Source organism: Bombina bombina, chromosome 7 (assembly GCF_027579735.1).
Source record: "Bombina bombina isolate aBomBom1 chromosome 7, aBomBom1.pri, whole genome shotgun sequence".
Taxonomy (NCBI): Eukaryota; Metazoa; Chordata; class Amphibia; order Anura; family Bombinatoridae; genus Bombina; species Bombina bombina.
In genome coordinates, this window is record NC_069505.1 from 427,570,597 (window position 1) to 427,598,151 (window position 27,555).

A 27,555-nucleotide genomic window follows, 5' to 3' on the forward strand; every position below is an offset into this window, starting at 1 on the left:
AAGTGCTACTTTGACGTACTCGTGCACGCTTTCCCCATAGACATCAATGGGGAGAGAGTGTTAGACACAAACCTAACACCTGCGATTGTGGAATGAAAAGCTCTGTAATGCAGCTCCATTGATGTCTATGGGGAAAAAAAGTTACGTTTAAACCTAATACCCTAACATTAACCCCACGTCTAAACATCCCTAATCTGCTGCCCCAGACATTGCTGACACCTACATAATGTTATTAACCCCTAATCTGCCGCTCCCGATATCGCCGCCACTGAAATACATTTATTAACCCCTAATGTGTCGCTCCTGATATCGCCGCCACTATAATAAAGTTATTAACCCCTATTCCCCTGCACCTCAACATCGCCCACACTATAATAAAGATATTAACCCCTATTCCGCCGCTCCCCGACATTGCTGCCACTTAATAAAGTTATTAACCTCTAAACCTCTCTAAACTATAATAAAGATATTAACCCCTATTCCGCCGCTCCCCGACATTGCTGCCACTTAATAAAGTTATTAACCTCTAAACCTCCAGCCCCCCCCACATCGCAAAAACATAATTTATGTAAGAACTTACCTGATAAATTCATTTCTTTAATGTGATTGGCAAGAGTCCATGAGCTAGTGACGTATGGGATATACAATCCTACCAGGAGGGGCAAAGTTTCCCAAACCTCAAAATGCCTATAAATACACCCCTCACCACACCCACAATTCAGTTTACCGAATAGCCAAGTAGTGGGGTGATAAAATAAGGAGTAAAAAAGCATACAAAAAAGAGGAACTGGAAATATAATTTTCTGCTTTTATACAAAAAATCATAGCCACCATATAAAGGGTGGATCTCATGGACTCTTGCCAATATGAAAGAAATGAATTTATCAGGTAAGTTCTTACATAAATTATGTTTTCTTTCATGTAATTGGCAAGAGTCCATGAGCTAGTGACGTATGGGATAGACATACCCAAGATGTAGAAGTTCACAGAAGAGTCACTAGAAAGGGAGGGATAAAATAAAAACAGCCTTTTTCTGCTGAAAAAATGAAATCCACAAAAAATATGTTTTTCTCATAAATAGAAAGAAAAAAATTTAAAACATTAGCAGAAGAATTAAACTGAAACAGCTGCCTGAAGAACTTTTCTACCAAAGACTGCTTCAGAAGAAGCAAATACATAAAAATGGTAAAATTTAGTAAATGTGTGCAAAGAAGACCAAGTTGCTGCTTTGCAAATTTGATCAACTGAAGCTTCATTCTTAAAAGCCCAAGATGTGGAGACTGATCTAGTAGAATGAGCTGTAATTCTCTGAGGCGGAGACTGTCCCGCCTCCAAATAAGCTTTGTGAATCAAAAGCTTCAACCAAGATGCCAAAGAAATGGCAGAAGCTTTCTGCCCTTTCCTAGAACCAGAGAAGACAAAAAATTAGATTAGAAGTCTTCCTGAAATCTCTAGTAGCTTCAACATAATATTTCAAAGATCTTACAACATCCAAAGAATGCAAAGATCTTTCAAGAGCATTCTTGGGATTAGGATACAAGGAAGGAACAACAATTTCCCTACTAATGTTGTTAGAATTCACAACCTTAGGAAGAAATTTAAACAAAGTCCGTAAAACAGCCTTATCCTGATGGAAAATCAGAAAAGGAGACTCACAAGAGAGAGCAGACAATTCAGAAACTCTTCTAGCTGAAGAGATAGCCAAAAGAAACAACACTTTCCAAGAAAGTAATTTAATATCCAAAGCATGCATAGGATCAAAAGGAGGAGCCTGCAAAGTCTTCAAAACCAAATTAAGACTCCAAGGAGGAGAAATTGATTTAAAAACAGGCTTGATATCAACCAAAGCCTGAACAAAACAGTGAATATCAGGAAGCTTAGCAATCTTTCTATGAAATAAAACAGAAAGAGCAGAGATTTGTCCCTTCAAAGTACTTGCAGACAAACCTTTATCCAAACCATCCTAAAGAAACTGTAAAATTCTAGTAATTCTAAAAGAATACCAGGAGAATTTATGAGAAGAACACCATGAAATATAGGTCTTCCAAACTCGATAATAAATCTTTCTTGAAACAGATTTATGAACCTGTAGCATAGTATTAATCACTGAGTCAGAGAAACCTCTATGACTAAGCACTAAGCGTTCAATTTCCATACCTTCAAATTTAACGATTTGAGATCCTGATGGAAAAACGGCACTTGAAACAGAAGGTCTGGTCTTAGAGGAAGTGGCCAAGGCTGGCAACTGGACATCAGAACAAGATCCGCAAACCAAAACCTGTGAGACCACGCTGGTGCTATCAGAAACACATACGATTGTTCCATAATGATCTTGGAGATCACTTTTGGAAGAACTAGAGGCGGAAAGATATAAGCAGGTTAGTAAAACCAAGGAACTGCTAAAGCATCCACCATCTCCGCCTGAGGATCCCTGGTTTCTGGAAGACCCCACACCTGTACAATCTGACAAAATACATCTGGATGGAGAGACCACTCCCCCGGATGTAAGGTCTGATGGCTGAGATAATCCGCTTCCCAATTGTCTACACCTGGGATATGCACCACAGAAATTAGACAAGAATTGGATTCTGCCCAATAAAGTATCCAAGATACTTCTTTCATAGCTAGGGGACTGCGAGTCCCACCCTGATGATTGGCATATGCCACGGTTGTGATATTGTCTGTCTGAAAACAAATTAATGGTTCTCTCTTTAACAGAGGCCAAACCTGAAGAGCCCTGAAAATAACACGGAGTTCTAAAATATTGATTGGTAACATTTCCTCCTGAGGTTTCCAAACCCCTTATGCTGTCACAGATCCCCAGACAACTCCCCAACCTGAAAGACTTGCATCTGTTGAGATCACAGTCCAGGTAGGATGAACAAAAGAGGTCCCCTGAATTAAACAATGATGGTCTAACCACCAAGTCAGAGAGAGTTGAATGTTGGGAATTAAGTATATCAATTGTGATATCCAAGTATAATCCCTGCACCATTGATTCAGCATACAAAGCAGTAGAGGTCTCATGTGAAAACGAGCAAAGGGGATCACATCCGATGCTGCAGTCATGAGACCTTAAACTTCCATGCACATAGCTACTGAAGGGAATGATTGAGACTGAAGGTTTCGACAAGCTGAAACCAATTTCATTCGTCTCTTGTCTGTTAAGGACAGAGTCATGGACACTGAATCTATCTGGAAACCTAAAAAGGTGACCCTTGTCTGAGGAATCAAGAAATTATTTGGTAAATTGATCCTCCAACTATGTCTTTGAATAAACAACACTAGTTGATTTGTGTGAGATTCGGCTAAATGTAAAGACTGAGCGAGAACCTAGATATCATCAAAATAAGGAAACACCGCAATACCCTGTCCTCTAGGGCACCGAGAACCTTCTAAAAGATCCTTGGAGCTGTTGCTAGGCCAAATGGAAGAGCAACAAATTGGTAATGCTTGTCTAGAAAAGAGAATCTCAGAAACCGATAGTGGTCTGGATGAATCGGAATGTGAAGATATGCATCCTGTAAGTCTATTGTGTACATATAATGACCTTGCTGAACAAAAGGCAAAATAGTCCTTATAGTCACCATCTTGAAAGTTGGGACTCTTACAAAACAATTAAAAAATTTCAATCCAGAACTGGCTTGAATGAATTTTCTTTCTTTGGGACAATGAATAGATTCGAATAAAACCCCAGACCCTGTTCCTGAAACGGAACTAATCTGCCCAAATGTCTTGGAATAATTTCAATCTGCCCCCCACCAGCTGAACTGGATCGAGGGCCGCACCTTCATGCAGACTTGGGGGCTGGCTTTGGTTTCTTAAAAAGGCTTGGATTTATTCCAACTTGAAGAAGGTTTTCAATTGGAACCAGAGTCTTTAGGGGAAGGATTGATTTTCTGTTCCTTGTTCTGTCGAAAAGAACAAAAATGATTAGAAGCTTTAGATTTACCCTTAGATCTTTTATCCTGAGGTAAAAAACTCCCTTCCCTCTAGTGATAGCCAGAAAATAAATAAGCTTTCCTTAGATAAAATTCAAGTTTCCTATCTAAAGGATCTTTAAAAGAAGTACTGTCTTCCATAGGAATAGTAGTACGTTTGGCAAGAGTAGAAATAGCCCCATCAACTTTGGGGACTTTTTCCCAAAACTCTAATCTAGCCGTTGGCAAAGGGTACAACTTTTTAAACCTAGAAGAAGGAATGAAAGAAGTACCAGGCTTAATCCATTCCTTAGCAATCACATCAGAAATAGCATCAGGAACTGGAAAAACCTCAGGAGTAACCACAGTAGGTTTATAAACAGAATTTAAACGTTTACTAGTTTTGATATCAAGAGGACTAGACTCCTCAATATCCAAAGTAACCAACACTTCTTTCAATAAGGAACGAATATACTCAATCTTGAAAAGATAAGTAGATTTGTCAGTGTCAATGTATGAGGTAGGATCTTCTGAATCAGAGAGATCCTCATCAGAGGAGGATATTTCAGTATGTTGTCGGTCATTAGAAATTTCATCAAATCTATGAGAAGTTTTAAAAGACCTTTTACGTTTATTAGAAGGTGGAATAGCAGACAAAGCCTTCTGTATCGCATCAGCAATATAATTTTTCATATCAACAGGGATATCATGTACATTAGATGTTGAAGGAACAACAGAAACTGTACTAGTACTGATGGAAACATTTTCTGCGTGCAAAAGCTTATCATGGCAACTGTTACATACTACAACTGGAGATATAATCTTAGCTAACTTACAACAGATACACTGTGATCAGGCAGCAGGGTTCCAACAGTTGCTTCTGAGACAGGATCAGATTGAGACATCTTGCAAAATGTAAAAGAAAAAACAACATTAAAGCAAAATTTACAATTTCCTTATATTGCAGTTTCAGGAATGGGAAAAAATGCAAACAGCATGGCCCATGGTATAAAGAAGGCAAGAGGCATATAGGAAGTGGGGTGAAAAATAAATTGCATTTTTGGGGGCCAAGTATGATGCACAACGCAAAAGGACGCAACCTCGTACAAGGAAAACCTGGAGCCAACTAAGACGCCGGAAATGCCGAACTTGCGTTATCAAAGACGTACCTTCGCACCAAAAAAATTATCGCGCCAAGAATTACGCAATAAATAACAGCATTTTAAGCCCTTACGAGCCTAAGAAAAAACAATCAATTTGAAAAAAAGAACTATACCCCAGGTAAGACAAATAACTCCCTAAAGATGCTTCCCAAACTGAAACTGACAGTCTGCAAAAGGAAATATACATAGACCTGACTCATGGCAAATATAAGTAAAATACATATATTTAAAACTTTATATTAATACATAAAGCACCAAACCATAGCTGCGAGTGTCTTAAATAAGAAAAAAACATACTTACCGAAAGACACCCATCCACATATAGCAGATAGCCAAACAAGTACTGAAAAAAGCAGAGGTAATGGTATATAAGAGTATATCGTCGATCTGAAAAGGGAGGTGGGAGATGAATCCCTACGACCGATAACAGAGAACCTTTGAAAAGATTTCCTGCGAGGAAAACCATATCATCAATAGGCGATACTCCCTTCACATCCCTCTGACAAACACTGTACTCTGAGAGGAATTGGGCTTCAAAATGCTTAGAAGCGCTTATCATAGAAGAAAATATAGAAATCAAGCACAAACTTACTTCACCACCTCCATAGGAGGCAAAGTTTGTAAAACTGAATTGTGGGTGTGGTGAGGGGTATATTTATAGGCATTTTGAGGTTTGGGGAACTTTGCCCCTCCTGGTAGGATTGTATATCCCATATGTCACTAGCTCATGGACTCTTGCCAATTACATGAAAGAACACTAAATTAAACTATTAACCCCAAAACCTAACAACCCACTTTAAATTAAAATTACAAGATCCCTATCTTAAAATAAATTAAAACTTACCTGTTAAATTTAAAAAAAAACCTAAGTTTAAACTATATATTTAAGTAACATTACTATTATACTAAAATTAAAATAACTATCAATTAAATAAATTAAATTACAAATTAAAAAACCTAACCCTACTAAAAAAAATTACAGTAAACTCTCAATTAACCGGCACCCATGGGGATTGGTAGATTCCGGATAAGTGTATTTATGGTTGCTTGAGAGTTACTATTAAAAATAGGCCTAACTAGTTCTATAACCCAGATTTTTACTATAAACGCTGTATTTACTTGATACTGTATTAATATTTAAATACATACAACGGTTAGTGTAGCAGAAAAGAGTCCTGAGACATCAATTACTTTTTCTGTCTATTGGTCTATCTACAAGATGCGGACTGTTTGTTTGTTTGTTTTAGAGCACATTTATGTTCTAACATGTTTCCTTTTTTTTCCGGTTGCTTGAGAGTGCCGGTTGCTTACAAAAAGTAACAAAGATATCCAAAATAAAAACAATTACACATAATCTAATAGCCCTATAAAAATAAAAAAGCCCCCCTAAATAAAAAAAACCCTAGCCTACAATTAACTACCAATAGCCTTTTAAAGGGCCTTTTGTAGGGCATTGCCCTAAAGAAATCAGCTCTTTAACCTGAAAACAAATACAAAGACCCCCCCAACAGTTAAATCAACCACCCAACCAACCCCCCAAAATACAAAACCTAACTCTAAAAAAAAAACCTAAGCTTCCCATTTGTATGGGCATTGCCTTTAAAAGGGCATTCAGCTCTTTTTCATTGCCCTTAAAAGGGCATTTAGCTCTTTTAAGAAAGCCCAAAACCCTAATCTAAAAATAAAACCCACCTAAAAAAGTGGCCCGACAATCCACTTACAGTTTTTGAAGTCTGGACATCCAGGCGGCGAGAAGTCTTCATCCAGACGGCGAGATCTTCATCCATCCAGGTGGCGTCTTCAATCTTCATCCAGGCGGCATCTTCTAACTTCATCCCGGCACCGCGGAGCGGCTCCATCCTGAAGACATCCGGCGTGGAGCATCCTCTTCATACGGTCGCCGCCTTATATTGAATCTTCAATGCAAGGGAGCCTTTTCAAAATGGCGTCCCTTGAAATTCAAATCAGCTAATAGGATGAGAGCTATTGAAATTCTATTGGTTGTTCAAATCAGCCAATAGGATGAGAGCTACTGAAATTCTATTGGCTGATTTAAATAGCCAATTGAATTTCAGTACCTCTCATCCTATTGGCTGATTTAAATATCGACAATAGGATTTCAGTAGCTCTCATCCTATTGGCTGATTTGAATTTCCAAAATCAAATCGGCCAATAGGAATGCAAGGGACGCCATTTTAAAAAGGCTCCCTTGCATTGAAGATTCAGTACATGGCGGCAACCGTATGAAGAGGATGCTCTACGCCAGATGTCTTCAGGATGGAGCCGCTCCGGGCCGAAGGGATGAAGATAGAAGATGCCGCCTGGATGAAGATAGAAGACGCCGCCTAGATGGATGAAGACCTCGCCGCCTGGATGAAGACTTCTCGCCGCCTAGATGTCCAGACTTCAAAAACTATAAGTGGATCGTCGGGGTTAGTGTTAGGTTTTTTTAAACTTTTTTTGGGTGGGTATTTTTCTTTCAGATAAAAGAGCTGATTTCTTCAGGACAATGCCCTACAAAAGGCCCTTTTAAGGGCTATTGGTAGTTTATTGTAGGCTACGTTTTTTGTTTTATTTTGGGGGGGCTTTTTTATTTTTATAGGGCTATTAGATTAGGTGTAATTGTTTTTATTTTAGATAATTTTGTTTGTTATTTTTCGTAATTTAGTGTTTGTTATTTTTTGTACTTTAGTATTTTTTTATTTTTTGTAATTTAGTATTTTTTATTTTTTGTAATTGTAGATGTAATTTTTTTTAGTAGTGTTAGGTTTTTTTAATTTGTAATTTAATTTATTTAATTGATAGTTATTTTAATTTTAGTTTAATAGTAGTGTTAGTTTAATATATAGTTTAAACTTAGTTTTTTTTAATTTCACAGGTAAGTTTTTATTTATTTTAAGATAGGGATCTTGTTATTTTAATGTAAAGTTAGGGGGTTGTTAGGTTTAGGGGTTAATAGTTTAATTTAGTTTTTGGCAATGTGGGGGGCTGGCGGTTTAGGGGTTAATAGGTTTATTTAGTGGTAGTGATGTGGGAGGCCAGAGGTTTAGGGGTTTATAACTTTATTTAGTGGCAGTGATGTCGGGAGCGGCGGAATAGGGGTTAATATCTTTATTATAGTGTGGGCGATGTTGGGGTGTGCGGGGGAATAGGGGTTAATAACTTTAGTATAGTTGTGACGATGTCGGGGAGCGGCGGAACAGGGGTTAATAAATGTTATTAGTGGCAGCGATTTTGGGAGCAGCAGATTAGGGGTTAATAACTTTAAAATAGTGTTTGCGATGCGGAAGGGGCTCGGTTTAGGGGTTAATAGGTAGTTTATGGGTGTTAGTGTACTTTGTAACACTTTAGTTATGAGTTTTGTGTCACAGTTTTGTTGCATAAAACTCGTAACTACTGGTCTCAGATTGCGGAACAGATCGTGTCATAATAGGGTGTAATGCAAGCTTTTTAGCCTCACCGCAAAACTTGTAATGGCAGCGCTATGGAAATCCCATGCAAAAACGTCATTTTTTTTTAGTGCGGGACTGACGTTGCGTTACAGGCTAAAAGGCTTGCGGTACAGCTATACTGACAAGACTCGTAATGGCTGCGTTGCTGTTTTAACGCTGAAATGCCCATTTTATCAGCGATAAAACACTAATGCAAAACTTGTAATCTAGGTGATTGTTAGGATTTAAAAATCGTAACAAAATTGTTCTGCAAACATCATATTTATAGGATCATTAAATACAGCAGATGCATTATAAAAACACAATACATTAATACTGAATTTCACATGAGTAGTAGATTTTATTTCTGACAAATTTTGATGTTACTTCAATTCTCTCTACCCCTGTATCATGTGAAACCCGAAGATAAGTAATACGTTTATCGTATCTGTATTTTATTTTTAAGAGAAAACACAACCAAAGAGATGTTTTTTGCACACGCCCATAATAGCTTAGCCAGTACAATATAACAGCATCTCATGTGCTGCTGCTTCACAAATACCTTCTCTAGAATGCCTAGTTAGCACCTCAAAATCAAATGGTCAGAGGCTGAGTGTTTCCTGAAAGGGTTAATTGGGTAACATACAAAAGAGCTCTCCTTGATCTCATTAGAGAGTAGGTACATGGGTACAGTCATCATGCAATGGGCAAGATTTATCAATCTGCGAGCAGACAGGATTCACATCTTGTTATCTTATCCTTATTTGATTGCATATTGTGGGAAACATTTGTTCCCCATATTTAAAGGGACAGTCTAGTCAAAATGAAACTTTCATGATTCAGATAGGGTATGTAATTTTAAACAACTTTCCAATTTACTTTTATTATCAAATTTGCTTTGTTCTCTTGATAGAGGGTGAGAGAGAGATGGAGGGTGAGAGAGAGAAAGAGAGAGGGATGGAGAGAGAAAGAAAGAGAGAGAGATGGAGAGAGAAAGGGAGAGGAGTGAGAGAAAGAGAGAGGGGTGGGAGAGAGGGATAGAAAAAAGGGAGAGAGAGAACGGGGAAAAAAGACAGAGAGAGAGAGAGAGAGAGGCAGAGGGAGATGAAGAGGGAGGGAGAGAGAGGGGGGAAAGAAGAGGGAGAGAGCGAAAAGATAGATAAATAGATAGATGGACAGACAGACAGATTGTTAGATAGATAGGAAGGCATGTGTATGTTCTGGGGCAGTGTTTCGTTAGGACTATGATGCAGGTTTGTGCGGTGAGAGAGGGACGTGTCAGAAATGCAATTTCCTGCTCTGGTGCAAGTGACATACTGTTTATTAGGTTATCTACAATCAAGCAGCAGGAGGTGATTTAATGGAGCCTGTGGCTCTGCTCTAGGGTCTGTCTGAGAGGCAGTAGATACATCATTGGGAAGAAGGAACTCACTCCTTGTACATAGGGTGTCATATTGTATGTCACTCTACATGACATACAGCTGTAATCAGCAGAGTGAGAAGGCAGCGGTCACACCATATGCAGGTCACCAGACACTCTGAGATCTTCATTAAATGAGAACAGAGAACATTTCACAGAAGGTAGAACAAGACATGGGCTCGATTCACTAACAGTCTCTTCTGTCTCACCAGATGATAGCGATTAAGGGGAAGGAATAACAAGTGAGAGCTGTGTAATGTGACTGCTAAGCCAAACTAATGGGCAAATATGTCACTTACAAATTACTATGGTAGAACGAGCATCTGAGTTTAAGAGTCTGCCTTCCTATCTTAACACCCTGCTCCTGTCATTAGACAATGATGAATTCCTGGTCCCCAGCACAGTCTCATTAGATTCACTTGGAGGGTTCCTGGTCATGAAGCACAGGTTGACAAGCACTGAATGTGCAGGGCACACAGAGATCTGTGGGCTGGAAGCCAACCTCAGGCACAGGGAGTTGTCTAATTGTCAGATACACACACGACTGGAAAGAAAATTGTGGGTGCTGTGGTCTGGAGCTGAGCTTCTGTCTGACATGACTGCATCTAAGCAGGGACATCACACATATCTCTAGGGGACCTGCTGAGTGTAGAAGAGAAACATGACAAGTGCTAGAACAAGAGGTCATGCTCCGCTGTAAGAAACTGCAAATTAAACTTTCACGATTAAGCCAGAGCGCACAAATTAACAAACGTTTCAGTTTACTTATATTACCAAACTACACTCTTTTTCTTGTTTTCCTTTATTAAAATGTAGCTCCTTTCCATGAGAGCATATTGAAGTAGGCCCATAAGCATGTCTATATGTATAACATTGTTACAAATGTTGTTGCAAACACTGCTGCAATCATGTAAGGAGGGGGGTGGTAAGAGATTTATTTTTAGAGGACTTAATGCTATGAAAGGTAGGAAGTCTGACCAAGCGAGGTAGAGAGTTATCATACAGTGTCCATCATTATAGAAGCCTTGGAGAAGGTGAAGAGAGGAGCAACAGTAGATTTGCATAATCAAGAAATGCATAATAAAAAGACAATGCAATAGCACTTAACCCCTTAACGACATACGTCGTACAGGGTACGTCTTGCACAAACTGGTCTTTAAAGACCAGCAACGTACCCTGTACGACGTTGAGGTTGAAATGCTTTCCGGTTATTGCAGTGATGCCTCGATATCGAGGCATCACTGCAATAACATTTTTCCCCATCCGATGCAGAGAGAGCCACTCTGTGGCCCTCTCTGCACCGGACATCAATGGCCGCAATCGTTGGTGGGTGGGAGCCGACGTGGGAGACGGGTGGGCGGCCATCGATGGATTACTGAGTGCAGAGGTGGGCGGGATCGTGGGCGGAATCGCTGGGGGCGCGCACGGACACGCGCACACGTGCACGGGGGAGGCGGGTGGGAGCTTGCACGGGGAGGGAGCAGGTGGGAACCATTACACTATGGAACAGAGTTTGTTTACATTTAGAAGGAGAGAGGGGGAATAAAAACTTTATTATAAATAATCGAAGTGATCTGGGAGGGGGTGGGGGTTTAGACTTGGGGGGGAAGCTACACTACAGAAAAGTGGGGGAAACATTTTTTTTTTTTTGTAAACTGGGTACTGGCAGACAGCTGCCAGTACCCAAGATGGCTCCCAATAATGTAGAGGGGGAGGGTTAGAGAGCTGTTTGGTGGGTGGATCAGGGAGGTTTGGGGCTAAGGGGGATCCTACACAGCAGCATATGTAAATATGCTAAAAAAAAAATAAAAGATACCTTTTATTTTAGTACTGGCAGACTTTCTGCCAGTACTTAAGATGGCGGGGACAATTGTGGGGTGGGGGAGGAAAGAGAGCTGTTTGGGAGGGATCAGGGGGTCTGATGTGTTAGGTGGGAGGCTGATCTCTACACTAAAGCTAAAATTAACCATGCAAGCTCCCTACAAGCTACCTAATTAAACCCTTCACTGCTAGACATAATACACGTGTGATGTGCAGCAGCATTTAGCAGTCTTCTAATTACCAAAAAGCGTCGCCAAAGCCATATATGTCTGCTATTTCTGAACAAAGGGGATCCCAGAGAAGCATTTACAAGCATTTGTGCCATAATTGCACAAGCTGTTTGTAAATAATTTCAGTGAGAAACCTAAAATTGCAAAAAATTTGGCGGTGAAATGGTGGCATTAAATATACCAAAATGGGCCTATATCAATACTGTGGGTTGTCTACTACACTACACTAAAGCTAAAATTAACTCTACAAGCTCCCTACATGCTCCCTAATTAACCCCTTCACTGCTGGGCATAAAACACATGTGGTGCGCAGTGGCATTTAGCAGCCTTCTAATTACCAAAAAGCAAAGCCAAAGCCATATAAGTCTGCTATTTCTGAACAAAGGGGATCCCAGAGAAGCATTTATAACCATTTATGCCATAATTGCACAAGTTGTTTGTAAATAATTTCTGTGAGAAACCTAAAGTTTGTGAAAAAATTTGTGAAAAAGTGAACAATATTTTTTATTTGATCGCATTTGGAGGTGAAATGGTGGCATGAAATATACCAAAATGGGCCTAGATCAATACTTTGGGATGTCTTCTAAAAAAAAATTTATACATGTCAAGGGATATTCAGGTATTCCTGACAGATATCAGGGTTCCAATGTAACTAGCGCTCATTTTGAAAAAAAGTGGTTTTGAAATAACAAAGTGCTACTTGCATTTATTGCCCTATAACTTGCAAAAAAAGCAAAGAACATGTTAACATTGGGTATTTCTAAACTCAGGACAAAATTTAGAAAATTTAGAAACTATTTAGCATGGTTGTTTTTTGGTGGTTGTAGATGTGTAACAGATTTTGGGGGTCAAAGTTAGAAAAAGTGTGTTTTTTCCATTTTTTCCTCATATTTTATAATATTTTTAATAGTAAATTATAAGATATGATGAAAATAATGGTATCTTTAGAAAGTCCATTTAATGGCGAGAAAAACGGTATATAATATGTATGGGTACTGTAAATGAGTAAGAGGAAAATTACAGCTAAACACAAACACCACAGAAATGTAAAAATAGCCCTGGTCCTTAAGAGAAAGAAATTGAAAAATGGCCTTGTCCTTAAGGGGTTAATCTGCATTGTTTTTCCGTAACTTCCATTTTCCCCTTCCCTGTATCATGTGACAGCTATCAGCCAATTACAAATGCATATATGTATAAACCGTGAACTTTTGCACATGCTTAGTAGGAGCTGTGGCATCAGAAAGTGTGCATATAAATAGACTGAGCACATTTTGCTATTGGAAGTAAATTTGCAATTGTTTTTTATTGTTGCTCTATTTGAATCACGGAAGTTTAATTTTAACTGTAGTGTTCCTTTAAGCAGCATGTAGCATGAGATTACTGAAGAGGAAATATGAGTGATAGGTCTGGGGGCAATAGTCATGGCGTTGCTAAACAAAAGACAACACAATTACACATTTAATTTATTCTCTTGTGTTTGTTTTCCTGCAGTTGGAGATTCAGCAAAGAGTACACAATGCTTCCTCTGCCGCTTCCACCACTTCTCCTTCCCCTGTCCATGGCAAGGACTCACTGCAGTCCAAGATGCTGGAGCTCGAGGCACAACTTCTGGCCAAACTCCTAGAGCTGGAGAAGGAACAGACAACAGAATCTGGGGAAAGGGATAAACAGGACATTGAAAAGGAATTGAGTATCCTGCAGAACCGTATAGCAGAGCTGGAAAGTGGTGAGAGAATTAGACAAGGAAATCTGGGTTATCATGTAGACCTGGAGAAGACAGGAGACCTGTTCAGGATGTGGAATCAACCAGTGGAGAAACATAATGTCAAATATGAACAGACCAGGGTGAAGAATCAGAACACAATGTAGCTATATATAGAGAGGGAGAGTCACAACACAATGTAGCTATAGACTGGGAGGGAGAGTCACAACACAATGTAGCAATAGACAGAGAGGGAGAGTCACAACACAATGTAGCTATAAACAGAGAGGGAGAGTCACAACACAGTGTAGATATAGACAGGGAGAGAGAGTCACAACACAATGCAGCTATAGACTGGGAGGGAGAGTCACAACACAATGTAGCAATAGACAGAGCGGGAGAGTCACAACACAATGTAGCTATAGACTGGGAGGGAGAGTCACAACACAATGTAGCAATAGACAGAGAGGGAGAGTCACAATAAAATGTAGATATAGACAGAGAGGGAGAGTCACAACACAATGTAGATATAGACAGGGAGGGAGATTCACAGCACAATGTAGCTATAGACAGAGAGGGAGAGTCACAACACAATATAGATATAGACAGAGAGGGAGAATCACAGCACAATGTAGATATAGACTTGGAGGGAGAGTCACAATACAATGTAGATATAGACAGGGAGGGAGAGTTACAATACAATGTAGATATAGACAGAGAGGGAGAGTCACAGCACAATGTATATCTAGAGAGGGAGAGAAAGTCATAACAGAATGTAGATCTAGACAGGAAGGGAGAGTCACAATAAAATGTAGATATAGACAGAGAGGGAGAGTCACAACACAATGTAGCTATAAACAGAGAGGGATAGTCACAACACAGTGTAGATATAGACAGGGAGGGAGAGTCACAGCACAATGTAGCTATAGACAGAGAGGGAGAGTCAGAACACAATGTAGCTATAGACAGAGAGGGAGAGTCAGAACACAATGTAGCTATAGATAGGGAGAGAGAGTCACAACACAATGTAGCTATAGACTGGGAGGGAGAGTCACAACACAATGTAGCAATAGACAGAGCGGGAGAGTCACAACACAATGTAGCTATAGACTGGGAGGGAGAGTCACAACACAATGTAGCAATAGACAGAGAGGGAGAGTCACAACACAATGTAGCTATAAACAGAGAGGGAGAGTCACAACACAATGTAGCTATAAACAGAGAGGGAGAGTCACAACACAGTGTAGATATAGACAGGGAGGGAGAGTCACAGCACAATATACCTATAGACAGAGAGGGAGAGTCAGAACACAATGTAGCTATAGAAAGAAAGGGAGAGTCACAACACAATGTAGCTATAGACAGGGAGAGAAAGTCACAACACAATGTAGCTATAGACTGGGAGGGAGAGTCACAACACAATGTAGCAATAGACAGAGAGGGAGAGTCACAACACAATGTAGCTATAAACAGAGAGGGAGAGTCACAACACAGTGTAGATATAGACAGGGAGGGAGAGTCACAGCACAATGTACCTATAGACAGAGAGGGAGAGTCAGAACACAATGTAGCTATAGGAAGAGAGGGAGAGTCACAACACAATGTAGCTATAGACAGGGAGAGAGAGTCACAACACAATGTAGCTATAGACAGAGCGGGAGAGTCACAACACAATGTAGCTATAGATTGGGAGGGAGAGTCACAACACAGTGTAGATATAGACAGGGAGGAAGAGTCACAGCACAATGTAGCTATAGACAGAGAGGGAGAGTCAGAACACAATGTAGCTATAGACAGAGAGGGAGAGTCACAACACAATGTAGCTATAGACAGGGAGAGAGAGTCACAACACAATGTAGATATAGACAATGAGGGAGAGTCATAACACAATGTAGATATAGACAGTGAGGGAGAGTCACAACACAATGTAGATAAAGACAGAGAGGGAGAGTCACAACACAATGTAGATATAGACAGGGAGGGAAAGTCACAGCATAATGTAGATCTAGAGAGGGAGAAACACAACAGAATGTAGATCTATTGAATGTGAAAAAAACCAGTGCGCCAAATACCTGTGTATAAAAAGTGAAGATGTCAACATATAGTGCAATGCTATAATAAAAAACCCCTATGTATAAATACGGGAGTGAACATTACAAAATAAATATACAGAGTAATAAAAGGTCCCAATCAAACCAATCTGGTCGATGGTGGTTATGTGAAATTTGGACAGTTCGTCTAGTCCATAATCCAGATTCAAATGTCTGGAACAGATGGCAGGCTGCTTCTTCGAAATTCTTGTTGGTGTCCCAAGATGTTATGATCTGTAGATGTGAAAGATAAAAAAAGAAGGCGCCACCATGGTGCACAATCAGATGATTCAAACACGCCAAATGTACAAGTGAGACCGTACTTACAAGCTGTATGACACTTGAGAAGTGTCACAAATGCCTTCTGGACTGTTGGGAGTCGTCCAGCTAACTCACACTGATGGAAGTCAGAGCAACTCTGGAGCAAGGGAGCAGCGACAGGCAAACAGCATGCAGTGACCAGCCACAAGCTTAGCACCAAGCCGGATCGTCCACTTGTGTTAATGGATCCACCAGTGACAGTAGATACACTATTGGATACAATGTATCAAAAGGACTCCAAATGTTAAATAAAGTTGTAAAGTATATGATTGAATAAAGATGATGATTCGTGGCAAAAGTCTAGTAAAAACAAACAGACTTTATTTACAGTATAGCAGCACAACGTTTCTCGGTCTTTCCTGACCGTTTCCTCAGGTGCAATATACCAAATGATTAAAACCACGAACTTTTATTGCCGAGTTTTCGGCGTCTTCTAGAATGAACAGCGCATGCGTGGAGGTGTGACCACTACAAGAGCTACCATTGGTTGTCATTTATCCAATGTTTGGCCTCTGTGCGAAGTATACAGCATGGGTAAAAAACTGCCACTCGTATTATATATACAAAAAACGTGCAGGATTATGTTTAACCAGCACATTTAAAAGGAGTGTTTAAAATGCACATAGATGAAATAAATATATGTACCTATATGTGGTAAAAATGCGAGTACGAAAATAAATAGTGATATATACAATGGGAGGCTCTTAGTAGTGACACCAATCGCGCACGCAAAAAACAAACATAAAACAAGTACAACTAGAATATCTATCAATCAGGGTACAAATAATACAATATTTGCAGAATAATACATCAAAATATTATATACATTAGCCTAATATAAGAGACCTAAAGTTATAGATGTCTATAGCATAAAACGTAAATGAATCATTATGAAATGTACACCAAAATAAATTGTGAGACTAAATAATTAAATGGATGGTAAGGATAAAACCTACTGATAAAACATATTGTAAATGGCCATCTGTACATGTATATATGCACCTATGCACGTTACATATCTAATGAGTAAGGCAGAAACCACAACCCATAAGGTATCCCACATGAACTAAGATATATCTATCCTTCGTCAATCATGTCATATCTATATTAGTTATCACATAAAGTACAAATAATACCTACTTGTAAAACATATTTATAAAAAATATGCAAATAAAATATCTAGCTTTACATGCATATATGCACCGATACACGTCACATATCCCATGAATATGGCTGAAACCACAACCCATAAGGCATCAAACATGGAATACGATATATCTATCCATCGCCAATCATGATATATCTATGTTTATTTCCACATAAGGCAATGGTAGTAGAAGTCACCATAAAGATACCATCAAAAATATATGTTAAAATATATTAAAAAAACTAGTTAAAAGCTGCCATATCGATATTGGCATTGAGACCACCAGGGGACAGACTTTTGAGTTTCCAAATCCAAAAGGTCTCCCTTTGTCTCAAATGTAAAAACCTGTTCCTGCCCCACTTGGGTAGGATCTGTTCTAATGGGAATATAGAAAAACAATCAGTAGGTGAAGAGTGGCAAAGACTGGCATGTTTGGGAATACTATGGTTTTTGATATTGTTTTCTATGTTTCTTTTGTGTTCCCCCCACCTCTTTTTTAGGGGCCTGGAGGTCCTCCCCACGTATTGGAGTCCACATACACATTCTAATAGGTAGACAACAAAGGGAGAATCACACGTGAAATGTGAATTAATGTTAAATTTTTCTTTTGTGATAAATGAACTAAATTCAATTCTATTTGGGTTTGTGAAAACACATAGGCCACAGTGTGCACGATTGCATTTATAAAAACCTGGTTTTCCTAGTAGTGTAGAATCCCTATTTTTAGGGGTAAAACCATTTATTTTGGGCTGATGTACTTTCATGACTACCTTGCTGGGTGCCAGCTTATTTTTTAAGGTGGGAGCTCTTCTGTATGTACATATTGGTTGCTTACTCAAAGTGTTGGTAAGAAATGGATCATTTTCTAGGATGTACCAATATTTTTCTAAAATGCCTTTGATCTTTTTGTGGTTGTTATTAAATTGTGTTAATAATACTGGGGTTAGATTTGTAACACAATTTAATAACAACCACAAAAAGATCAAAGGCATTTTAGAAAAATATTGGTACATCCTAGAAAATGATCCATTTCTTACCAACACTTTGAGTAAGCAACCAATATGTACATACAGAAGAGCTCCCACCTTAAAAAATAAGCTGGCACCCAGCAAGGTAGTCATGAAAGTACATCAGCCCAAAATAAATGGTTTTACCCCTAAAAATAGGGATTCTACACTACTAGGAAAACCAGGTTTTTATAAATGCAATCGTGCACACTGTGGCCTATGTGTTTTCACAAACCCAAATAGAATTGAATTTAGTTCATTTATCACAAAAGAAAAATTTAACATTAATTCACATTTCACGTGTGATTCTCCCTTTGTTGTCTACCTATTAGAATGTGTATGTGGACTCCAATACGTGGGGAGGACCTCCAGGCCCCTAAAAAAGAGGTGGGGGGAACACAAAAGAAACATAGAAAACAATATCAAAAACCATAGTATTCCCAAACATGCCAGTCTTTGCCACTCTTCACCTACTGATTGTTTTTCTATATTCCCATTAGAACAGATCCTACCCAAGTGGGGCAGGAACAGGTTTTTACATTTGAGACAAAGGGAGACCTTTTGGATTTGGAAACTCAAAAGTCTGTCCCCTGGTGGTCTCAATGCCAATATCGATATGGCAGCTTTTAACTAGTTTTTTAATATATTTTAACATATATTTTTGATGGTATCTTTATGGTGACTTCTACTACCATTGCCTTATGTGGAAATAAACATAGATATATCATGATTGGCGATGGATAGATATATCGTATTCCATGTTTGATGCCTTATGGGTTGTGGTTTCAGCCATATTCATGGGATATGTGACGTGTATCGGTGCATATATGCATGTAAAGCTAGATATTTTATTTGCATATTTTTTATAAATATGTTTTACAAGTAGGTATTATTTGTACTTTATGTGATAACTAATATAGATATGACATGATTGACGAAGGATAGATATATCTTAGTTCATGTGGGATACCTTATGGGTTGTGGTTTCTGCCTTACTCATTAGATATGTAACGTGCATAGGTGCATATATACATGTACAGATGGCAATTTACAATATGTTTTATCAGTAGGTTTTATCCTTACCATCCATTTAATTATTTAGTCTCACAATTTATTTTGGTGTACATTTCATAATGATTCATTTACGTTTTATGCTATAGACATCTATAACTTTAGGTCTCTTATATTAGGCTAATGTATATAATATTTTGATGTATTATTCTGCAAATATTGTATTATTTGTACCCTGATTGATAGATATTCTAGTTGTACTTGTTTTATGTTTGTTTTTTGCGTGCGCGATTGGTGTCACTACTAAGAGCCTCCCATTGTATATATCACTATTTATTTTCGTACTCGCATTTTTACCACATATAGGTACATATATTTATTTCATCTATGTGCATTTTAAACACTCCTTTTAAATGTGCTGGTTAAACATAATCCTGCACGTTTTTTGTATATATAATACGAGTGGCAGTTTTTTACCCATGCTGTATACTTCGCACAGAGGCCAAACATTGGATAAATGACAACCAATGGTAGCTCTTGTAGTGGTCACACCTCCACGCATGCGCTGTTCATTCTAGAAGACGCCGAAAACTCGGCAATAAAAGTTCGTGGTTTTAATCATTTGGTATATTGCACCTGAGGAAACGGTCAGGAAAGACCGAGAAACGTTGTGCTGCTATACTGTAAATAAAGTCTGTTTGTTTTTACTAGACTTTTGCCACGAATCATCATCTTTATTCAATCATATACTTTACAACTTTATTTAACATTTGGAGTCCTTTTGATACATTGTATCCAATAGTGTATCTACTGTCACTGGTGGATCCATTAACACAAGTGGACGATCCGGCTTGGTGCTAAGCTTGTGGCTGGTCACTGCATGCTGTTTGCCTGTCGCTGCTCCCTTGCTCCAGAGTTGCTCTGACTTCCATCAGTGTGAGTTAGCTGGACGACTCCCAACAGTCCAGAAGGCATTTGTGACACTTCTCAAGTGTCATACAGCTTGTAAGTACGGTCTCACTTGTACATTTGGCGTGTTTGAATCATCTGATTGTGCACCATGGTGGCGCCTTCTTTTTTTATCTTTCACATCTACAGAATGTAGATCTAGACAGGGAGGGAGAGTCACAATAAAATGTAGATATAGACAGAGAGGGAGAGTCACAACACAATGTAGATATAAACAGGGAGGGAGATTCACAGCACAATGTAGCTATAGACAGAGAGGGAGAGTCACAACACAATATAGATATAGACAGAGAGGGAGAATCACAGCACAATGTAGATATCGACTTGGAGGGAGAGTCACAATACAATGTAGATATAGACAGGGAGGAAGAGTTACAATACAATGTAGATATAGACAGAGAGGGAGAGTTACAGCACAATGTATATCTGGAGAGGGAGAGAGAGTCATAACAGAATGTAGATCTAGACAGGAAGGGAGAGTCACAATAAAATGTAGATATAGACAGAGAGGGAGAGTCACAACACAATGTAGATCTAGACAGGAAGGGAGAGTCACAACACAATGTAAATAAAAACAGGGAGGGTCCCCATTGGCCCTAAAGAGTATGATTATTAGACCCTCAGTGTATCACTGTAAAATAGAAACAAGCTTGGGAGACTCACGATTTAATACACGTGAGTGTCCTGTGTCATGTGACATAATATAGGCAAAATAGTATAACTCGCTCCCACTAGCAGTACTAGGCGATGTTTGGGTGCTATTACCCCTTTTTTTTAGTACTTTCCAACCCTTACAGCTACCTGATCCCCAGAGCAGAAGGGGGAGATTAAAGCAGTTACAATATGTGAAGTAGAAGGTTGGAGACTATGTAGATAAAAAAAACAGATAAAGAAGGCAATGAGAGAAAGGGGCACGAAGAAAGGGAACAAATGGAGGTTTTACTAAACAGTAATTACAGGTTTTAATAACATAAAAGCACAAGACAGTGACCCCCACCATTTATAATTGTCATCTTGCCCATATTAATATGGTTAGACACCCAACTACTCCTGCACAATGAATAATTATATTAATAGTGTGTTCTAGAGTATTTAATGAGGTTATTTTACTCTTTAGGCTACCCTGGGTATCACCCTGAGAATTTTAAGATCAATTTCCCAGTCCGCACTAATTACATGTACGGGAGGATGAAGAAGACCCTACCGGAGCTCTACGCTTTCACCATATGCATGTGGCTAAAGGCAAAGGCCTCCTCGGGTTCTGGGACCCCTTTCTCTTATTCTGTGCCAGGTCAGCCCAATGAGATTGTGCTACTTGAGTGGGGCCACAATCCTATGGAGTTGCTCATTAATGACAAGGTAAGATGGTGCTGGTTTTCCACCTTGTTCCCACATTATCTACCCCCCCTCAATTATGCATTATAATCTTTCACTGAAACTGCTCAAACCCCTAAATATTTGGTCTCCGTCAGCTTGAAAAATAACTCACTAGCTCCAGCATCAGCGTTTGAAAAGTTTCTCAAGGTTGAAATGTTTTTTTTTGGAAAACAATTATATTACGTTTCTTGACGAAGGATAACCTGTAAAGACAGATGAGAGAGGCGCCTCATGGGACAAGTATCGCCTAAACAACCCAGTATGGTAAAACAACGGAATGGTCCCACAGCCAAGGGTACTCACAAAGGCAGCGGTACAGACGTGTACCAAAACAAGCGAGACGGAACCTAAAGTCGCCCGTCAGACAAGCGTGGAATCGAATGGCCAATCAACGATACTCCAGAGACATTGTCAGAGCGGGAACCGGCAAGGGAGCCAATCGCAGAGCAGAATCTCGGCAGTCGGATCACCAAGGCAACCACCCAGGCAGCACACCAAACATATCGTCAGCAGCGAACAGAAAAACAGTCAAGCAGGTGTGGAATACTCAGTAGAATTTATTGAGTATATAACAGATAAAAACATGCGTACAGCAACGCGTTTCTCGACAGCAAGGTCGTTTCATCAGGCTGATGAAACGACCTTGCTGTCGAGAAACGTGTTGCTGTACGCCTGTTTTTATCTGTTATATACTCAATAAATTCTACTGAGTATTCCACACCTGCTTGACTGTTTTTCTGTTCGCTGCTGACGATATGTTTGGTCTGCTGCCTGGGTGGTTGCCTTTGTGATCCGACTGCCGAGATTCTGCTCTGCCGATTGGCTCCCTTGCCGGTTCCCGCTCTGACGCTGTCTCTGGAGTATCGTTGATTGGCCATTCAATTTCACGCTTGTCTGACGGGCGACTTTAGGTTCCGTCTCGCTTGTTTTGGTACACGTCTGTACCGCTGCCTTTGTGAGTACCCTTGGCTGTGGGACCATTCCGTTGTTTTACCATACTGGGTTGTTTTTAGACGATACTTGTCCCATGAGGCGCCTCTCTCATCTGTCTTTACAGGTTATCCTTCGTCAAATTACCGCTTCCAAGAGTTCTGCCTGATCCGCTGTGATCCCGACTACCCCTGGATTCTGACATCATTTGCGCACTTCTACAGAGACTCGCTGCTCTATCTTTTCATATTACGTTTCTTAACATTTATAACTAAATTAGACGTTGTCAGAATATACAAAAAGCTTTCTCCAGTTCCACCAGGTTCTGTATTACTGAGACATGAGTCAGCTTTAGTGAATCAGCTGCCTAGAATAACATAGGAACCAGGGATACTGAAGGCATTTCAGAGGATTCTGAGATATTTGTATTCTTCTTAAAGGACCATTATAGTGATACATTTACATGCTCTAATTCATTACAGAGCAACCCTGCAATGCTATGTGTTTAACCCCTGCAAAGGAGTTAAACACCAAGTTAAAATACTGCTCAGGAGCCACAGAGAATTGCTGGCCCTGAGGGTTAACTGCCGGTCACCCAATCAGCAGTGGTAGTCTCATGCAACTTGTGTGGCTGATTGGCTTGGGAGCAGCAGTTCTCTGGGTTATGTGTTTAACCTCATATTATGGCAAAGCCATATTTCTCCACTATAATAGCCCTTTAACAATAATAAAGTTTCAGTGGGTTTAATAGCAGGATTAGTTTATTAGTACTTTCTTGTTAGAGTCACTGTCACCAGTTGGATCTATAATGTGTGGGTCATAATAAAACTTACTAAGGTTTCTAGTAACTTAGATGAGGTTTTTGTCCACTCAGGTGACTCAGCTGCCCATCAACCTGAAGGACGGAATGTGGCATCATATTTGCGTGTCCTGGACCACAAGAGATGGAATGTGGACGGCCTACCAGGATGGCAAAAAGAAGGGATCTAATGACAACCTGTCTGCCTGGCACCCGATCAAACCTGATGGCGTCATTATACTAGGGCAGGAGCAGGTAACCTATAAACCAGTTTTTGTTAAGGGTCCTGAGGACTGTAATTGAGAAACACTGCTATAAACCATCTCTCCATGTGCAAAATGCTAAATATAATGGTAATATTTGCACCACTTTAACATTGTTTTATTTGACTTTCTCTCACATTGGGACCGAATTATCAAGGGCCAAATGGCCCTGAATACTCCTCTTTCCGCGCGAACCTTCAGGCTCGCCAGAAACAGGAGTTAAGAAGCAGCGGTCTTAAGACTGCTACTCCTTAACTCGTCCGCTGCCTCTGAGGCTGCTGACATCAATCTACCCGATCGCATACGATCGGTTTGATTGAGACCCACGAATCTGCAGGGGGCGGCATTGCACAAGCATTTCACTAGAAATGCTTGTGCAATGTTAAATGCCGACAGCGTATGCTGTCAGCATTCAGCGATGTCTGGCGGACATGATATGCTACAGCGTATCATGTCTGCCAGACACTGATAAATCGGCCCCATTGTCTGGTCTCATATTCTTCTATTTAACACACCTTCATCTTTCTACATTCGTGTTTCCTTCTCTACCCTCATCTTGCATAATCTTTATAATTAATAGAGAAGTCTCTCAGAATACCCTCTACATGCTCGATATTTATCTTTTAGAATCTACATCTACCAAAGAGAATACCCAACCATTTCCTTTTTCTATCATCAGCGAATCCACCAACAATATAAAAAGATCAAATTACATTAAATGAGCAAATTCATAAACACATGCCAAGAATAGAGGATTAGAAGAGAACAAGTGTGTTCTCTGCGTTCTTGTACTCTGTACCTGAATAGTGGGAGCCCCTGTTTTACAGCCCACCAAGGATTTTGTGTGACCTGCGTTAGTACGTAGAATAAAATAAAATGCATGTATGTGTGTCATTATTTTCGGTTTCAGTGACATATAAAGTTAATGTCATTATTAGCTGATTTTATATGTAATCTCTAAAAAAAATGTGATTATAATCTATTTATTTTGAGGCCTTTTAGTGTAGGCGTCAGTACAATGTAATCTGTGACTCCGCCAATCCTAACCTAATCCGCCCTCCATATTAAAACATTTGGGTGCCCTACAGTAAAAAGATAACAACATTATCTGATGCAATTGTAATAAATGAAGCCATTATGGTGCTCAGCCATGTGATATTCTGTAATATGTCAACAAGGCACTAACTTGTCCTGTCTGTAATTGTTTTAGGACACCCTTGGAGGACGCTTTGATGCCACTCAGGCATTTGTGGGAGACGTTGCCCAGTTTAACATGTGGGACCGCGCTCTCAGTGCAGCGGAAATCGAAGGCATTGCCAACTGCACATCGCCCTTCCCTGGCAACCTCATCCACTGGGATGACCGACAAGTAGATGTCTTTGGGGGAGCCACAAAGGGCCCATTTGAGAGTTGTGAGGAACGCCTCAGTCGTTAAACCAGCCAACCCTGCGAGCCCCACTATCTGCCATCCATTCACCCCCTCAGAATCACCATTGCAGGATTTCACAGCTTTCTACAACACATGATACAAAACCTGCTTGTGTTGTTCACCACAAGATAAAAATAAACACTGTGTCTGTGTGTGATTGGTTATAAAGATGCGAGGGTTAGAAGGTACTCCGGGTAAACCAGTCTTGTGTGTGAGATGCTAACAGTCTGTGTATTTATATTTAATAACCAGATAATTAGCAGACCGGTGATAATACAGTCTCTCTTTTTCTAAGCCATAGATATATGGGTCAATTGAGACAACATGGCCTTTATATTGCTCTGAAAATCACTAAACAATTGCAGCACTGAGGCTGTTAGTTATAAATTATATATTGTATTTTTATTTGGATTGTGGATCAGTTTAGAAGTAAAGAGGGAACTGTTCTCCCTAGCACAAATAATGTTCACAATTATTAAAAAGAAATGTGATTAATAACACTGTGCGTCCTATTAATGTTCAGAATGGCTTCTTCTTTTAGGATTAATCAGACCTGGTCTATATGTCATCCAAGTAAGATTGTAGCTTCACCAGAAAATGCCCCTAGCCCTTCTGCTTTACGAGAGGTCTGTTGAACCAATGGGATAATCTACTCAATTAGAGTATCCACCCAAATACTTATTATGAATGATTTAGTGTCTCTCACTGGTCCAACTGACACACAAACTGCACAAAGCTTAGAAATGTAATTGGGTGTACAGTATGGGTGGCGTTTGTGATATCACAACCATGATGCACTGTGACATCAGACATTACAGCCATGAACTCCCACATAATCTCCCGAGATTCCTGTTATATGTGTTACTCTGGGCCTACATACTTATCGCTCCGCACAATCAGTGTCCAGAAACTCCTTACCCAGTTCCATTCCCCATCTCTCTCTCTCTCTTTGTCCCATTAAGCATTTTTATTCTATTTGACATCCTTATCCCATCTTCAATCTTCTGCCAACCTTACAATTTCGTATTCCTGCTCTCACTCCCACCCCAGCTTGCTCTTTTGGTACATTTGTGAACTGTCTATTTTGTATATTACTAGTGTTGGAAAATAAAGATGAAGTTGTGTTTGTTTACATTTTTTTTAAGAGAATTTGAGGTTTACGCATTTATTTATTTTTTAATTAAGGTTTACAGTCACTAAATTTTAGATTGCATTCTACTTTTACTATTTTTAATCATAGTTCATGGTTAATCTGTAATTGGGTACAGAATATGTTAATATTTATCAAGGACTAAAAAAAAATCATATGTTGTTTTATCACATTTTTGGTGAAAGAAAAATGATTATATTTAATTAATGTCACATCTAATTCTTGTTTTACACATGAAAAAAATCTGAGACGGATGAAAACGGGTACCTGAAAATGTAATTTAAAAAATATATTCAAATAGATTTAATTAGCGGAAAAAATCCCCTCTAGCCTGCTCTGTAAGGACCTGGAGTGTGATGTTGCTATGGAAAAAGGTGCCTAAGAAGGTTGCTGAAAGCTGCAGATGTGGCGAGAATGATTCGTAAAGAGAGAAGGATCAAACAGCAAATACATAAAAGACACCGTAAAACAGATGTAATATATACAACAGTGTGCTTAAGGTGAACAAAAGAGATAAACACATAAAAAATATATAGGGGTTTAATCTAGCTCAAAGGTGTCTTTTTTTTTCTACCAAATTCTCTATTAAAGTGTAAAGGGGGCAACTTGTTTTTTTTAGAATCTACCTCATATATTGTTAGAGGACAGGCATAATCTGGTATAAACATACATAAATAGAGAGATATTGATAAATATATATATATAATGAGATAAAAAGAGAGAGACTGACAGATAAATATAGAAAGATAGACCGATACAGAGAGATCAGTCAATAGACTGATGATAGCTACCTATATAGACAGGAAGATAGACCGATGATAGCTACATATATAGACAGGAAGATAGACGATGATAGCTACATATATAGATAGGAAGATAGACCGATGATAGCTACATATACAGACAGGAAGATAGACCAATGATAGCTATATATATATATATAGACAGGAAGACAGACCGATGATAGCTACATATATAGACAAGAAGACAGACCGATGATAGCTACATATATAGACAGCAAGATAGGCCGATGATAGCTACATATATAGACAGGAAGAAAGACCAATGATAGCAACAATATATAGACAGGAAGATAGACCGATGATAGCTACATATATAGACAGGAAGATAGACCGATGAAAGCTATATATATATATATATATACATAGACAGGAAGATAGACCAATGATAGCTACATATATAGACAGAAAGATAGACCGATTATAGCTACATATATATAGACAGGAAGATAGACCGATGATAGCTATATATATATATAGACAGGAAGATAGACCGATGATAGCTACATATATAGACAGGAAGACAGACCGATGATAGCTACATATATAGACAGGAAGATAGACCGATGATAGCT

General features: G+C 39.2%; 1 protein-coding gene across 1 annotated transcript in view; it reads left to right on the plus strand.

Moving 5' to 3' along the window:
* Nucleotides 1-26,179, plus strand: part of NPTXR (neuronal pentraxin receptor) — a 64,638-nt gene extending 38,459 nt beyond the window's left edge. Inside the window, exons 3-6 of the mRNA XM_053689433.1 lie at nt 13,477-13,711; nt 21,350-21,591; nt 23,414-23,593; nt 24,812-26,179. Coding sequence (XP_053545408.1) covers nt 13,477-13,711; nt 21,350-21,591; nt 23,414-23,593; nt 24,812-25,036 — 882 coding nt within the window. The 3' untranslated portion in view covers nt 25,037-26,179. The remainder of the gene's footprint in view (nt 1-13,476; nt 13,712-21,349; nt 21,592-23,413; nt 23,594-24,811) is intronic.
* Nucleotides 26,180-27,555: the final 1,376 nt, after the last annotated feature.